General features: G+C 26.9%; 1 protein-coding gene and 1 pseudogene across 1 annotated transcript; one reads left to right on the top strand and one right to left on the bottom strand.

Moving 5' to 3' along the window:
• The first annotated feature begins 1247 nt into the window (after positions 1 to 1247).
• Positions 1248 to 3790, top strand: LOC111316353 (putative indole-3-pyruvate monooxygenase YUCCA10). Its single transcript, XM_022918334.2, has 4 exons — positions 1248 to 1856; positions 2051 to 2284; positions 2967 to 3089; positions 3235 to 3790. The coding sequence occupies exons 1-4, from the start codon at positions 1248 to 1250 to the stop codon at positions 3415 to 3417; spliced, it is 1149 nt and encodes a 382-aa protein (XP_022774069.2). The 3' UTR covers positions 3418 to 3790.
• Positions 3791 to 4808: 1018 nt separating this feature from the next.
• LOC111316045 (chitinase 2-like) lies at positions 4809 to 5630 on the bottom strand (annotated as a pseudogene).
• Positions 5631 to 12692: the final 7062 nt, after the last annotated feature.

Genomic DNA, 12692 nt, shown 5'->3' with positions numbered 1-12692 from the left:
GAATATTTTATAATTTATTAAAATTATATTTTTTTAAGTTTGTAATATTATTATAGATGAATACTTGCTATTTAACATGTTTTATTTTATTAATATATATTTGGTTTGTTTAAAATTAATATTAAATATGAACTTTTCTTAAGTAAAGATTTATAATTCAACCAAATATAAATACTTTGTATAATCTTAACAAAATTATGAATAATTTTTTTCTAAGTAAATAAAAGATCATAAACTACTTTAAAAATCATAAAATAAAAATTTTTATAATTATAATTACAATTACTATATTTGTATTAAGTTGTGCAAATTTTTTAAAAAAAAAATTACGATCGCAGTGACCGTAATGACTATAATAATCTTTATTATGTTTGCAACTGTGATAAACGTTATGCGATCAAAAATGTGATCGCGACTATAATTTAAATCTTTGAAAGGAACCTTTTAAACTTCCAATAATCATCAAAATTATGATTTTCATATTTTTTGCTAATAAAACTCTTCTACCCTATTGTTAGCCTAAGAATGTTAAGTTCAAATAAATTTATATGGTTTGCTAGGAAAAAAAAAAAAAACTGTATTGATATGTTATCTATTTCTTTTTCTTTTTCTTACTAGTCTCATTTTTATCAAGTTAAAAGTAGGATTTTAATTCAAAAACATCAATATATAGGGGTGTAAATGAATTAAACATGAGCATATTTTATTGTATTTGTGATCTTTTCATTTATTTCTAGGGTTGTTTGATATCAGTTCGAGTTCATTAAAGAATTTTTGTATTATATTCAAGCTTAATTCATTTAGATATTAAAACATTGGAGATCAATTTGGAATCAAACAAACTTATTTGTGAATATTAAATAAATATATTTAATAATATATAAATAAATATATTCACATACAATTTTCCATCTAATCATTTACAGCCCTATATATATTTATATCATTAATTACTTCCCCCCCTATGGTAAGAAAACTTGCAAATTTCTTCCAGTAGAGGCGCATAACATATACATGAGGCGTAGGATTGAAAAAAGAACTGAACAGCATCTGCAATAATGGAAATCAATTAATACTGAGAATCCAGGGAAAAGAAACGTAGATTTTGTGTCATCACCATTAAATACAAAAGCCTATATTTCAATATAAATTGTCTTTCACGGTTCACTTCATTTAACAAACAGCAGAAATTTGAAGTGTCATTTCACCATACGAAAGTTCGCTAGAAATATCGAAGATCACAGAAGATGCAGAAGGTTGTAGTGATTGTTGGAGCAGGGCCTTCTGGCCTTGCAACTGCTGCATGCTTATCAGCTCATTCCATTCCCCATGTCATCCTTGAAAAGGAGGATATTTATGCTTCTCTTTGGAAGAAAAGAGCTTATGATCGCTTGAAACTCCATTTAGCCAAAGAATTTTGCTCCCTTCCCTTCAAGCCCCTCTCACCAGATAGCCCAACCTACATACCAAAAGACATGTTCGTCAACTATCTGGATGAATATGTCTCAACATTCAACATCCAACCTCAATATCATCGATCTGTTGAATCGGCTTGGTATCATGAAGTTGATGGGAAATGGCGAATCGAAGCCAAGAACATGCAATCAGGGGATGTGGAAGTTTATGTTGCTGAGTTTTTGGTGATTGCTTCAGGCGAAAACAGCGCCAAGTACATTCCAGAGCTGCCAGGGTTAGGTACCTTTAAGGGGGAAATCATCCATTCCAATGAGTATAAATCCGGTGCAAAATATGAAAACATGGATGTTTTGGTTGTTGGATGCGGTAATTCGGGTATGGAGATATCTTATGACCTCTCAAATTTTGGAGCTCATACTTCCATTGTTATCAGAAATCCTGTAAGACCCCATTCCTCTGATCTCTGGCATGCAAAAATGGACATTGAGACATGCAAATTTAATTTCTTATTATTTTGTTCTTTAATTTTTTCCTCAAAGGTTATAAAATATGTTGGTTCAATGATTCCTCATAGGACATCTAATTAATTTTATTTGATGACATATCTCAAAATTTGGCTCTTCTCAATTTGCAGTTTCATGTGGTAAGCAAAGAAATGGTGCGACTAGGGATGATATTCTACAAGTACATCCCACTTTTTGTGGTGGATTTCTTGATCGTACTGATGTCAAAAATGGTATATGGCGATCTATCCAAGTATGGAATCCGTCGGCCAAAGAAAGGTCCTTTCTTTCTCAAAGAAACCACGGGAAGAGCTCCTGTAATTGATGTTGGAACCGTCCACAAGATCAAGTCTAAAGAGATAAAGGTCAATTAATTCAAGTTCCGTTCCAATTAATTCCAATAATATCGTGTTTTGCCTAATTCCTGATCAGAAGATGATTATAAACAATATACTTAATTTGATTTACTAGATCCTTTTCCCAATCATAACCATTCAATTACGTATTATTGCCCTATTCACTGTAGTTAAAATTTAAACATGTCTAAAGTTTTTATTTGATCAATCCGCTTATATAATTTTTAAATTTTACTGCCAATTTATAGGATCGGATCTCTTTAATTAAACACTTTATCTAATTGTAGTCGTATAGTATGAACTAGTATATAATTTTTTTCTTAAGCATTTAATTGAGTATTTTCTCACAAGCCGGCAACATGACATGCATTTAAAATTTAAATCTATTCAAGAAATTTTCAAATTTTACCATTCCATCAATGGGATAACCTTTTTGATTGGCTAAAGAATTTTGTCTCTTTATCATTATATTATTGTTACTAAGCTAGAATCAAATTCTATTCCTATTACTTCAAATGATTAAAATAAGGACACTAAAATCATGTAATTAAGGTATGTGTTTTTTTTCTTCCAAATAAGAAATGCAATTGCTAATTATTGATATGGATTTGATATTGGAATATCACTTGGAAATTAAATTAAAGTTAAATATTCTCATGCTCTTTTTTTTTCTTTCATGCTTGATATATAGGTTGTTCCAGCCATATCAAGCATTTACGGGAAGAAGGTGTTGTTTGAGGATGGTACTGAGAGAGAGTTTGATGCTATAGTTTTTGCAACTGGCTATAGAAGCATAGCTAATAATTGGCTGAAGGTAAAACTTTCTAAACTCTCACTCTTTCTTTTTCAAAATTTTTTCCCTTCTCTGGTATTGCAGATTATTTACGTTTAGACATAAAAGATTATAAAACCATTTGGTTTAATAGACTGAAAAATATGAAAACGATATTTTTCCACAGGATTTTAAATATGTTCTCAATGAAAATGGGATGCCTAAAACTGATTTCCCACACCATTGGAAAGGAGAAAAGAACCTGTATTGTTGTGGATTATCAAGGAGGGGACTGTTTGGTGTGTCAATGGATGCAAAGGCCATTGCCGATGACATTAAGAGGGTTATAAGTGAAAAAATGGAGAAGTGAAAAGGTCTTCCAAGCTAGGCTTTAAATCTATCACTTTCTTGCTGAGATATATATTGTAGTTTATTGGTGTTTTCATTTTCCTTTCATGTTTGTGATATATGTTGATTGTGCTAGTTTTCAAACAACAGTTGGAATTCAATATTCCAATTTGTAATGTTTCGAATTTTGTCAGCTGTTTTGTTGTTCGTTAGTTTAATGAATTTCATTTCAGTTTTCTTGAACTTGGCCTTTTATAGTTATAAAACCCATTTTTTTTAGAAAAAGAATTGTTTTGTTTATATATAGTTACTGTTCTAATTGCATGCAATTTACTATTTATTTTTTAATTTTTCTCAAAAATTGCAATAGAATAATAACCAAAAAAAAAAAAAAAAATCAGCGGTTAATTCAAATAAAATTAAATTCGCAATTGTATATATGGAGGTAAAATCACACTATACTTTTAGATATGTGCCTTTTTTTTTTTTTTTTTTTTTTTTTTTTTTTCTTTTTGCGGCCTTTAGCTTGCTTCTATTTGAAAGAGAATTCAATTCAATTAAGCAAAATATTAGTAAAATTCAATTAAGCAAAAGTTGTTGGACCTGAAGCAATAATCATAATAATACAAAAGCAATAGACAACAATCAATAATAAAAAACATAAAAAAAATAAAGCACATCAAGATTTACGTAAAAAACTTTCAGTATAGAGAGAAAAATTATAGACTACCAGAAAAATCTTCACTATCAAATAATAGGCACACAAAGTTCTTATTTAGCTAAAATTAGAGCTAATTAACAACTAAAGAAATAATTGAAGAAATCTCATCAAATAAGTGACTCAACAAATACACCATGGATTTGTTCTTAGAGAGCTTCAAACCTAATTTTCACCGGTCAGAATGTAGAACTCTAAATCATAAACCTCCTGACAGGGTTCCAACTCAATCGAACCACAGAGCGACTTCCGTTCAACCAACTCTCACTTCTCCTTTTTCTTTCTGGTTTTTCTGACTTTTCTTCTTTTTCTACTTGATTTTCGACGCCCACTTAAAACAACCCCACCTTTTTTTTATTAAGTAATTAGGGCTCTGTGTAAAATGAAAGATCAAGGCCCATGGCCTTTAGTTGATCTAAAACCACTTACATGAGGTTGGACCCCATTTTCGTAACAGAAGTAACATAAAAAAATGGATTCTAATTAGTTTTAGTTAGTTTCTATTTTGAATAAAAAAAGAAAATTTCAATTAAGCAAAAATAACATAAAAATGGATTCGAATTAATTACTGTTAGCCCAAGTGAATAATACTAATCATCAATCACACCATCACATTTTTTTAAGCAAAATAGTTTGCTTCCCTATTGCAGGATCATAGCAGATCGCAAACTTTAGAAACGACTTTCGATAATAAGTTTTCACACACTAGCGGATTAATTTAGCAAGAAATCTTGGGATTTCCTCTCATAGTAATAGTCATTGGAGGAAGAAGCATCGGCTGAGAAGATCATAACTCCATTAACATTAAATCCACTTTCCTCCAAAAGACTCAAGGCATCCAAAAATGCATCACCTTGAATTCCCCTTCCATTGATTTCATAGCTAGCTAGGCAACAGCTTATCCTTGTCGAATTGTCCAGCTTGGAGCTTGAAAGCTTCCAAGTACTAAATTGGTTTCCTAACCTTATCAGTATAGAACTAGTAGTTAACAAAATCAATTACGTCTCCATAGTTTTCAAATAGCTCAATGTAGGGTGTAGTTGGAGTATGAAATGGAGCAATGGTGGCCATGGAAATGACAATTTGGTTCTTCAGGAGCCTGATGAGTTCACCTAAGCAATAAGCAAAGATTGAATTTTGTTTCGGAAATAGTCGATGTCAATGCCATCAAGATGATATTCTTCTGCCATTGATTTCAATGATGAAAAGGCATTAGATATCCATAGCTGGATGTCAACAGGGTTGTATCACCGGAGGACTTTATCCCCTAGGCAGGCTACAATCCAGAAAGACTAGCTAAGGCTTTCACATTGGGGTGGCTCTTTTCGATTGCTGCGATGGTTTCTGGTGTCAATGTGTCTGCCAAACATGGTGAGAATTTGCTGTTCTGAGCATTTCCGGATGGATCAACATCTATAGCAAAACTAAGTATGAAATGGAAGTCAATGCCGTACGTCTTCAGTTGGAACAGAATCAAATTTTACAGGAACGCCAGTGGCTCCAATGTACTCCATTATCACCTTGCTATCTGAAACATATCAGACAATGGAGTTAGACCCAGATGCCATTAGATGCTTATATCACAATGTTGATCCTCGAGAGTTTGTGAAAGTGCCGAGGCTCAGGCTGGTGCTGCAGTTCTCTCTAGAAAATTGCATATCTAGCCGCCCTGCTATTTTATTGATATGTAGCTATATGGAACCGACGGCAATCGTCAAAAGAATTAGATTTGCCATATATAATAGTAACAAAGGCATATAATATTGCTAAATGAAGCATAGGTTGAGCTGTTCAAAGAAAAAGGAAGAAAGAAAGTAGGCTTGAGTAGGATTTTGGATAAATTACACATTTAGACATCCATTTTTAGATGATTTTTTATATTTAAACCATTAATTACAAAAAATTACAATTTGATACTAACATTTATAAAATTTTTACTTTTTGCAATAGGCCATTAATACTAAGACGTGTCATTATCAAGACATCTATCAAATATCATATTATTTGATATATTAGATGATATTATTGATATGATATTATAAATTAAAAAAATTAAAAATTAAAAAATGACAAATTAAACTTTAAGCTACTAAACTTTTTTGAGAATTTTTATTTTGATCATTTAAAGTTTGAAATTTTCACTATTTTATTTATGAACAAATTTTTTTTGTTTGATCGTTCTTGAGAAAAGAGTTAATTGCAAATTTAACATTTGAACTTTGATAATATATTCAAACTGATGCTTTGAAAAAATGTATAATTTCCACATTAAATTTTCAAATGATGCACTATAAAACCAAATCCTAACAACATCGATTGAATTACCAACTTATGTATGTTGTGTTAAAAAATTATTGACATTCTTTTCAACTTCAGTTAAAACAATGTTTTCTTTTAATTGATGGAAAAATATCCTATTCAAGAGTGATAAGTTGTTAAATATCAAAGATCGTTCACATAAACATAAACTTTCAATAAATGTTTAATATTTTTTATTTAACATGTGATAGGTTTATTATACAATTATACTAATACCATATAAGTGAATTAAAGTAACAGTAACGTACGATATTAGAATTGAATTAACATAATATATTATTTGAAAGTTTATGGTATATATTGTACTCTTTTTTTTTTTTTTCTTTTTGAATGCCAACTTGTATCTTTTATTATAGTTTAGGCATACCAAATGTGTAATTAATCCTTAGAAGAATGATGAAAGAACCTTGCTTACAGAAACCAAAACCAATACCTAGAGAAAAGGAAAGACTTTCTTGTTTGAGGGTGAGCAAATTTAAACCAAGTCCATGTTAATTTAAACAAAGGGTCGGCCAGAAGTCTTCCAGCTATACCCAGAAATAGCCTTTATCAGCTTCTAGTTTTCCACTTGTCCTTTTTTTTTCTCCAATCAGGCAACAAAAGCAAACATACTGGTCAAGCAATTGGCATGGACTGCAATTTCTAAGAGAGTATAGAATTTTGAAATGTTTATAATTTTCTTATTTGAAATTTGAAACCAATTAATGAATATTTGAGATATAATTTTCTAACAACCCTGTAATTCTAAACTAGATTTTTTTTTTTTGGTTCATAGGAGGGCAAACGCCCATACAAGGAAAAAGGGGGGATGGCAGGGTTAGAACCCACGCCTACTTATCTTTCTTAAAGTATACTCTTTCTGTTATTGATCGCTCGGGTGTTCGGTGTGCAGTCAATTTTGGGAAGATATATAGAGAACCGAATAGGCTTGTCGATCACCTAGCTAAAACAAGGGTATATAGGAATGAAATTTTCTTGGCTTGGTTATTAGGGGTGCTGTTCAAACTTGTCGATTTGTTCGTGCCTTTTGGGTGGTGTGTCTTGGTCAAAGCATAACTTATTGACAAATGGCTGTATTCTCTACTTTCTTAATAAATATTCATCTTGGCTTTAAAAAATATCGAATTCTTATCTTTGGTAAGTAATTTAATCAATCACTGTAAAAAAATCTTAAATCCTAAATTCATAAATTCAATTGAGGAAAAAAATTTTCGTATCTTGAAGTATTTTCACAACATTACAAAAAAAAATACACACAATTTATTTTAAATAATTATAAACTCATCTACAAATTTATAGAAAGAATAGTTAAAGCTGGGGATAATGTGACAAATAAGTAACAACAAGCTCATTCACATAACAATAAAGGACAACTACTCTCTCTCAATAAAGCTGGGGATAATCTGTAAATCGATTTTCTGTTGTGGGCTTAGCCCTTTTACATAATACAAGTCAATAAAGTAAGAATTGGCTCAAACAACTTGAGCTGCCTTCTTCTCTTACATAACATGGATGATTGAGGGGAAATTTCCGCTTCTTCAGCTATATAATGTAGTTTTCACAAAAATACATGAGAATCAACGTGACGAAACCTTTGGTTTGATATTTTGGGTGAGAATTTAGTTGTAATTTAGAGGAAAGCTGCACCATGTAACAGAGAATTTGTTGCAGCCATTATATGTATAGTTATGTGACTTGAGAGACAATAAAGAAAACAAAAATGGATTTGTAATTTGATCCATGCAACAAGCACGGTATAAAAGCTTTGCTTATTTCGGGGAAAATGATTTTTAAAAAATGATTTGTTCATTTTCAGTTTTTTTTTTTTTTTTTTGCATAAAACTGATTAGTTAACGAAAAATGATTTATTGATCAATGAAAAATGAGGTAATTTTTCTAGGAAGATAAAAAAGGAAAAGATAATTTTCGAAAAACAAAGCTACATATGAGAAAAACTACTTATCACTGTGTTTGAGTATAATTTTACTCAAGTCATACATTGTACATGATTTTTTAAGCTTAAAATTAATTTGACCTTGCCTAAAATATTATTAATTAATAAATAATATTTTTACTTAATTTTACTTAAAAATTAAAATATTATCTATATATAAAAGTGTGAACTCTAAAAGCGTTAATAGTGTGAACTAAATATCTCGATAAATTTTTAAAATAACAAATTTATCATTAAATATATAGCCTTTATTAATTTATTGAAGTTTAATTTAAATCAACTAAAATTAAAAATAGAGTTTGTGAAATTAAACTACTTAAAATTTTAAAATTTTAATTTCAATAGTGTTAAAAGTAATTGGCTAAAATATCTTCAATAAATATTTTTATAAATTCTAATTTAAATGAATTTTTTATTATTAAACTCTTTTTTATAATTAGACTTAAAAAATTGCTCAAAGTGATTAATTAAAATATCCTTAATAAAATTTTAATTTCAAAAATATTAAAAATGATTGATTAAAATATCATTAGTAATTTTTAAAAAAATTTAATTTAAATGATTTTTTTATTATTAGACTTTTTTTATAAATAAAATAATTTTTTATATTAAATGAAAATACAAATAAAACAAGAAGAAAACTTAGTGTGCATAGAAATAAAACAATTATATGGAGTTTATTTATGTAGTTATTGTAAAAATAATTGTATATAGAGTTTATATTGATAAATAATTCATTAAAGATAATCATAATTAAAACATTGAAACATATTTGTTTTTGTTCTATTTTTTGCTTTTTAATTTTTTGTTTTAATGTATTAACTATATATGTATGTTAGTGGTTTTATTATTTACATGTTTTATGAGTTAATTATTTGATCATTGATAACATAAGTAATCTTTTTTTCCCTTAAAATCATTTTTTAAAATATCATTCTTATAGTTCAGTTTAACCTCTATAATTAATTTCTCTTTTATATTTTTTTCCTCTGAAATGTTATAACTGTTATTCATATAAGAATAAAAGCTAACATCAAATAAATGCAAATCAATCGCATCATGTCCATCAATAATTAGTATTATGTGATTCATTGAATATTTTATTTGGACATTTCACTTGTAAAATTATATGATCTAGGAGGTGTTAGAGCTACCAGTAGCTTAGGATTGAGTCTTATCAAATTATCATAAGAATTATGCACCTTGATTGAAACAATATTTGATTTAATTTTTTCTCAATTTTATCTTAATATGCATATATATATAATTAATTTATCTCTCATGATTATTTAATCTTTTTCAATTGTATTAAATCAATTGTATTAATTTATCTCTCAAGATAATTTAATCTTTTATTTAACCTTACATGAATTATTCTAAATAAAAAATTATCAAGTGAAGTAAAATTAATTGTTTTTGATGAATTTTTTTAAACTATGACAAAATTCATTAGAACCATTTTTTAAATGTATTTATGCCAAAGTTACATTCCTTCATGAAAATTTATGTTATTAAAACTAAAAATGAAATCATTATAAATTGTATAAGTATTACATAACAAGTTTGTTATTCTTAGAATTGAAATTTCTCAAGAAAATATGACAAGTACCAAGGTTATGAATTTATTTTATTTTAATTTTTAAAATTATGTATTAATATTTTTTATATAATAAAAATTTATGTATAATAAAATTTTTTAAATAAAAAATTAAGTTTTCAATTGATAGAACATACAATTACATTGAATTGATCGAAGCACCAATGGTAGACTATTCTGAGCAAAAAAATAAAATGAAAGATTGATTGGTTATACATAACTTTATCTCCGCCGTATGACAAAGAATGTTGGTACTATATGATGTTTTAATGAAAAATATAAAACTATATTGATTTCAAATTTATTTAATATTAATATGAAATTCTTTTATTTGAAGAAACAATGTATACTCATTCATTTTCTATTTTATATTAGTTGAAGAATGTTCATTATTGTACCAAAATTTTTAAGGTAGCCATGTTAGGTAATATTTGTTCAAAATTGAAATTCATTAAATTAATTATCACTTTACATCAAAAATAAAAAATTATTATAAATTATAATTTAACTAAACTTAAAAGTGATTTAAAGGCATTCATTAGCAAAATTTATTTGATAAATCTTTATTTAGTTGTGTCTTTAGTATTTCAATCAATTTAAATTTTGACTTTTTATAATTTTGAGTTGGATTTTATACTTCGAATCAGCGACCACTTAAGTTGAGTCAAGTTTTATCATTTACTTTTATTCATAGTATACTCAATCATTTTCTTATGCACCTAAACAAATTTGACTCATAATTGGTGCACACTTCTTTTTTGTTTAAAAAGTTGGATTCAAGTCATCTTAAATTCAAATAAGAAAGAAGTATACTCAATTACTTATAATTGTAATTTCATTTTAGAAATACTTTTAAAATTAATTAACTAATTTAATCACAAAGATAATAAAATAAAACATTGTAGATGAAGGGAAAAAAGCTTAAATAAAAAATTTTAAAATTGTTATAAAAGATGAATAACTAGTATTGGATTTTGATTTGATTGCTATTTCAATTCGAATTTTGATTATATTCAATCATTTTGGGTTTTAAATAACTATTAAGTTGTTGATTTTTTTAAATTAATTGAAATCGAGTCAAGTTAGTTTATTTCTATAATTACGTGTATTGTATTATTTTTAATTAAATTAAAATTTAAAATAAGTAAAAAAATTTATTTATACCCAATTTGAGTTTTGAATTGTTTCAAATTTGAGTTGAATAATCCATGTTATTTTAGCTTTACTTTAATGATACCGATAACAAATTTCAAAATAAAATGAGAACACAACACAATGAAAATTCAAGTGGAAAAGTGATAGAGATACTAATGATAATTTTAGAAAAAAATCCTTATGCTTAAGTTTTGCAAAGATTGAAGGATTTTTTTTTAGGATTTTGAAATTCCTATTGCATAAATGTTAATCTAGATTAATGAGTTTATAATCATTTATGTGTTAATCAAGTTGATACTATATGGGTTGAGGGAAATAATTCAAACATTTCACTTTGAAAGAGATCATATTATAGTTCAAACTCATTCATGAAGACAACATAATGTTAAACATTATTTAGCTTGTTATGACCCCTTACAATATTTTTTAGTCTTTCCAAATGGAGGAGTTGATTTACATCTAATATAAAAAAAAGTTAATTAGAATGATGGTAATAAGAATGAAACAAAAATTAAAAATATACCATATTTTCCTTTAGTAGAAGTTTTTATGGAAATACGAAATATTCTTTACTCTTTCTAAATGCAAAGTTACTTGATATCAAAATATCAAAAAAGTTATTTTAAATGATGGTAATAAGAAAGAAGCAACAATTAAAAAAAAATACTATCTCTTCGTTTAGTAGAAGAAATTTTTTATGGAGAATGTAAAGGTAATTATTGTGAATTTAATATTGTTAAAATTATTTTTTGTTTAATTTTTATAAATTTTATTTAGTAAATTTTTACTTTTATCATATATATAACAATTTTTTTTACCCAAAATTGTATACTTAAAAATAGAAACATATGACAAAATTTATTACTTCTAATGGTGACATAACACTTCAAAGATTTTCATTCTTTTTACATGCAATTGTACTTTACTAACAAGCATGAAAATACATATACTAATAATTCAATCAAATCATCAATAAAACTTATCGTAATTTGTATTATTTTATCATGAACTAAAAAATTTGAAGAATATCTTAGAAATATTGACTTAATATATATTTTATGTATTTATTTAATTTAGTTTTAATACTTGTATTAGTATAAAAAGTTGTAATTTTAACTTATTATTACGTGGTAAACTAACAGATAATAAATTAAGAGCATTTGCTCCCGCTTTTCAATTCATTTAAACTTGAAATATTTCTTTTTTCCTTCTCTACTTTATAAATGACCTCATCTAGCATGCATTGTGGTTACTTTCCTTTTAGATATATACAAATCAATTATAACATATAAGCATATAGTTAATAACTTAGTAATTAATCATTTAAAACTTAAATGTGATTAGTATAACTTAATAGTAAATGAATGATAATTTAGTAATAAATAATGATAACATTTTAGTAAATTAGTAATAATTTAATAATATATGCATAATACTTTAATGGTAAATCAATTATAATATAGCTATAAATGCAATATAACATAGTACTAGAACAAGGATAGCTTAACAAAAAATAAGTGATAACTTAGTAGTTAATTATTAATAACTTAGTAA

Source organism: Durio zibethinus, chromosome 24 (assembly GCF_047325235.1).
Source record: "Durio zibethinus cultivar Kanyao isolate XHJ-2024 chromosome 24, ASM4732523v1, whole genome shotgun sequence".
Lineage (NCBI taxonomy): Eukaryota > Viridiplantae > Streptophyta > Magnoliopsida > Malvales > Malvaceae > Durio > Durio zibethinus.
The sequence above is the reverse complement of the archived record's forward strand: the minus strand, read 5'-3'. Positions and strand labels throughout refer to the sequence as shown.

Coding starts and splice junctions, on each gene's coding strand:
- LOC111316353 (XM_022918334.2), top strand. CDS start 1,248: ATGCAGAAGGTTGTAGTGATTGTTGGAGCAGGGCCTTCTGGCCTTGCA. Junction 2,285..2,966: donor TCAAGTCTAAAGAGATAAAG/GTCAATTAATTC, acceptor CTTGATATATAG/GTTGTTCCAGCCATATCAAG. Junction 3,090..3,234: donor TAGCTAATAATTGGCTGAAG/GTAAAACTTTCT, acceptor ATTTTTCCACAG/GATTTTAAATATGTTCTCAA.